General features: G+C 25.7%; 1 protein-coding gene across 1 annotated transcript in view; it reads right to left on the bottom strand.

Moving 5' to 3' along the window:
- Nucleotides 1-710: 710 nt before the first annotated feature.
- The window catches only part of LOC107492985 (basic helix-loop-helix protein A-like), a 6,589-nt gene continuing 2,458 nt past the window's right edge, over nt 711-4,841 (bottom strand). Inside the window, exons 6-8 of the mRNA XM_016114061.3 lie at nt 4,344-4,629; nt 2,213-2,281; nt 711-1,615 (exon numbers count right to left, since the gene is read on the bottom strand). Of these exons, the coding sequence (XP_015969547.1) occupies nt 813-1,615; nt 2,213-2,281; nt 4,344-4,629 (1,158 nt within the window). The 3' untranslated portion in view covers nt 711-812. The remainder of the gene's footprint in view (nt 1,616-2,212; nt 2,282-4,343; nt 4,630-4,841) is intronic.

Genomic DNA, 4,841 nt, shown 5'->3' with positions numbered 1-4,841 from the left:
GATAAATCAAAATAGTTTTAAATTATCTTATTTTATATTTATGTTATTTTGCTTTTAATGTTTAATTTTTAATTATTATTATAGAATAATAAAATAATATTAGATATAATAAGTATGTAATTATAAATATCACATCGGTATAAAATTATGAATATAAAATTAAATAAATAATTTTAAATTATTATCTCTCAAATATTATTGAAAAAATAATAAATATGTATTATTTCCAAAATAGAAAAATATACAGTTTAGCTTTCATACATGGTAGAAGACAATATAACTAGTTAAATATCAATGCATTTCTCTCTTTTTCTAATCCACATCATCAAGGTGCGCTTGCCACCTCTAAAAGTTTCTTTGCATGGAAACAGGGAAATTGAAGGTGATTGTCTTTTTCAATTGCCATTTAGCCAGTACAGTATCTCTATAATATAATTATTACTCTTATCAATTATGCTAAATTTACATTAAAAAATAGGTATTAAATCAGTTATTTATATAAAATTTTAAAATAAATTAAATAATATATATATATTTATATACAAATATATTAATAACTGATTTTAATAATTGATTTTAATTAGCATACAAATAAGTTTTTTATATCTATATATTCACTCCTAGTAGCTATAGTCTGCATAAATAAGTTAACTTTAAGTCACACAAAAAAAAAGCTAACTTTATGTTTTCTAAATTGTAATGGATAATATAAAAAACCTTTATTAGCAGTAAGTAAGAGCCTTAATAGTTACTTCAGAAATAAAGAATATCTTTAAGTTCAACACCAAGAGTAGTGAACAATGCTGTATGCATTATAGTGGATGATGAGGGTTTATAATGTTACGAAGGACCTTCTTCACTTCCATGATGCTAATCTTCTTCTTCTTATTATTATTATTATTCCTTTTTCCATTTTCTTTCACCTTGCCTCTTAACTCCACCACAAACACCCTTTCATCATCACCCTTAAATGACGATTTTACCCCTCTCACCTCTATTCCCACCTCCTTCAACGCTCTCATCAAATCAAGCAACAACCCTTCCCTATTCATACACTCCACCTCCAACAAAATCTCACCCTCTATCACCGAAACCTCCACCGCCCTCTCCTTCCTCTTCTTTCCACTTCTCCGCCGTTTATCTTCCTCCTCCAGCTTCTTCACCTTCTCGTGCAACTGTTTCACGTACTCAATTGTGTCTCCCAATATAGAAGCCTTGTCCATTTTCGTCACATATGGTACCAACGACCTTAACGTGATGAACTTCTCGTTCAGCTTTTCGCGACGCCGCCGCTCTGCTGCCACGTGGCTGCTGATTAGGTCATCTTGTGGAGAAGGCATCATCGTTCTTTCCAATTGTTCTAGGGTTTTTGCTGAATTATTATTACTATTGTGGCGGTTTTGCTTGCGATGCAAGTATGGAACCCTAAACAATATGTTCTTGAGGAGCCGTTGGGGGTTTTCAACCACCGTCACCTGGTGGCAGTTATAAGCACGGCTGCTCCACGTGGCAAAAGCTGATTGGAAGGACAATAAGCCACAAACAGCATCCGGCCGGTGGCCGGAGCTGCCTTCTAGGATGGTGGACACCGTTTTAGAGTAGTGTGTGTGGCCTTCTAATGGAAGTGAAAAAATTAAAAAGGAAACAAATTAATAAGATGAAAAAGAAAAAAAAAAAGAAATTAGAACTACATTGATTTAAAAAATATTATTTGTATATTAAAATTAGTCGCTATTTGTATATAAATATATTTATATTTTAATATATATTTTATACCGATAATTAATTTTAGTGTACACATAGTATAATCGATTAATTTAACCCTTTTTTTCTTCAAAAATTGATTATGCTTCAACTTAAATAGGTTTAATTACTCTATTGGCCTCTATAATTTCGTAAAATTTTCAATTAGGTCTTTATACTTTTTTCTTTTTAATTAGGTCTTTGCATTAAATTTTTTTTCAATTAAGTCATTCTTAGTAGTAATTGGCTTAATTTTATAAGAACCTAATTAAAAAAAATTGATATAGAAATCTAAATAAAAGGAAAAAAAGATATAAAGACCCAATTAAAAAAATTAGTGTAAGAATTTAACTAAAAAAAATTTAAAAACTTAATTAAAAATTTTATAAAACTATAAAGATCAATAGAATAATTAAACCATTTAAATAATAGATAATAATTAAACTGGGAGAGTGAAATGAAATGAAACCTTGCTCCGTACATAGGTGAGATGTCTCAGCCTCTGAGTTATTATCATACTCATCACCATGTAGTAGTTCTGACACGATGGAACATCAAATATACTTTAGGAAATTGAAAACTATAATTTGACAAAGAACACTACGCAATGCAACCAAGAAAACTATATATTTTATATTTTTATTTGTCAATAGATATATCAATTTATTATTATTATTATTATTATTATTATGAAATTGAAGGATAGTGTACGTATAAAGAAGAGTGACGACAAAGATAATGTCTATCCATCTAATTAAGCTACTAATAACGTGTTAAGGATTAATTTATCAGTTCGTTATATGTTTATTTATTATATGCAGAAGGAAGAATGATATATAACAAGTATATTGACTTACTCACTTGAGTAATAAATATGGTTAATTTTAGCAGGGCCTATCATTTGGTGCTGAAGTTTGTCTAGTAACTTATTTTTGGGATAATAATGTTACATAATCAATATAATTTATACTTTTAGTCAAAACAGTTAATTATCAATATTTAAAATATTAAATAAAAGTATAATATTGATGACTTTATTGGTTAAAAATATTAAATTATTAAAAAAATATTGATCAATAATATAAATTAAATTATTAATCTTTTAATTTTTTATTTTTTATAATAATTTTCAAATTATTTAAAATTTATTAATTTTATATTTTTAATTAAATATAAATGATTTAGATAAAATAAATAATAATAAAAATAATAATTTAAAAAATTTAAAAAATTTAAAATTTAAAATAACTACTATATTATTTAGTGAGATTTAAAATATTAACTTTTTAAATATATAATCAACAATAATTTGGTAAACTCATTTAAATAAAAAAAATTTACTATAAAAAATTACAATTTAAAATATAAAATTTTAAAATACAAATAACAAAATAATTTTATAATTATTTAATTATTTTTATTATTTTATGTAAAGGGAATTTTGTTTATTAAAGTCTAAAAGATAATATTAAAATTAGTATTATAAAAAATATTAAAAATTTAATATTATGAAGAAAAAATAAAAAAAAATTTATACAAAAACTAATTTGATTAATTTTTAAAATTTTAAGGATGAAAATGGCTTACGTTTAAACTTTTTAAAATTATTTTTTATTATAAATAATTTTTTTAAATGTCAAGTTACACGTGGCGTGTTAGGTATTACTGATCTGATACGTCAACTAATTATCTTATGATACGGGAGATTAACCAATTACATCATCATGCTACATGACATTTAACATGGCACGTTATCATCTAACTAACAAAAGAACCAATTTGACTTACATTTAATGACTAATATAATTAAAAAAATTATTTAATGACTAATTTAAAAAATAAATCATCTTTCAAAAATAAATTTCACTATTAATCCTAAATCCTAATAATAATAAAGATTTGGAAATGTCAAATTATTCAGATTCGGTGTGTGCACATTTCAAGGAGACTACAGACATAGTAAATCCTTTGCATGGAACAGGATCTATCGATCATAGATATGTCAGTCCCGCAGTAAAAATAGTTATTAATTAAATATGATACGTAATGATTAGAAGTTAATTGTGGCGTTTGAATTTATCCACTAATTTATTAAGAGATGACATACATTCAATCTCATCCTAACAACGTAGAATATTTTTCTCCTTTCATTATTGGACAACGCGAAAAATTCTTCATCCCTGAAGAGACTTTATTAAAGAGGAACTAAATAAAAAAATATAATACAAAAATACACTATATCATGTCAACTTAAAATTTTAACACATTAAATTAATACATTTTTTGTTTTTTTATAACAAACTTTTTATTTTTTAACTAGTTAACTCTAATTGGTTATATATATTCTTAATTAATTCTTTAGTAGAACTGATATTTGTAATTTTAAGAACTAATTGTTCATAAATTTTTGGCTTGCTTTTATTATATACTACCTCGTCACTATTAAAGATTTTAGTGAAAGATAATCTTTTAATAAAACTACATATTCATCGCCAATCTCAGAAAAAGAAAAAAAAATTGTTGCACATGTTGATTAAATATATAATAATATGCATATACTTAATTGTATATTATGTCTATAAGATTATATGTCTGTTTACCTAGTGAAGCTGCTGATTCTGGTGGAAGCAGCTCCAACCCGGCTGAGTTCAGCCGATTGGAGCCATCATCCGGCGATCCGGCTCGGCTACTGTCCTCTGTCATGACCAGCTCCTTAAGCTTACTTTGTGGGAGGGTTGCTGTTTCTGAATCCAATAATAATTGAGCTTCTTCTGTAATGGGATTGGAGGCAGAGTTTTCAGATAGGGCATGCTTTGGTTGGGGACGGTGGTGATCTCCTATGAAGAAGCTCTTTATATGTTTGATTAAGTTGATATCTTCTTTTACCTAATAATAAGGAACCATACCCATTTAATTGCCTATTTATATACACATATATTTAATTAAATAATAACTAAAATATTAATACGTATTATATATTAAACTATTTAACGATTTTTAATTATTATAATTATGTATATAAGAAAAAATTTTGAAAAGTAACATTGAATATTATAAAATAAAATAATATCATTTTTAATTTTTATAATATCACTTAT

This window comes from Arachis duranensis, chromosome 6 (genome assembly GCF_000817695.3).
Source record: "Arachis duranensis cultivar V14167 chromosome 6, aradu.V14167.gnm2.J7QH, whole genome shotgun sequence".
In the NCBI taxonomy this organism is placed as follows: domain Eukaryota; kingdom Viridiplantae; phylum Streptophyta; class Magnoliopsida; order Fabales; family Fabaceae; genus Arachis; species Arachis duranensis.
Note: the sequence above shows the minus strand (reverse complement) of the source record. Positions and strands in the feature narration are given on the sequence as shown.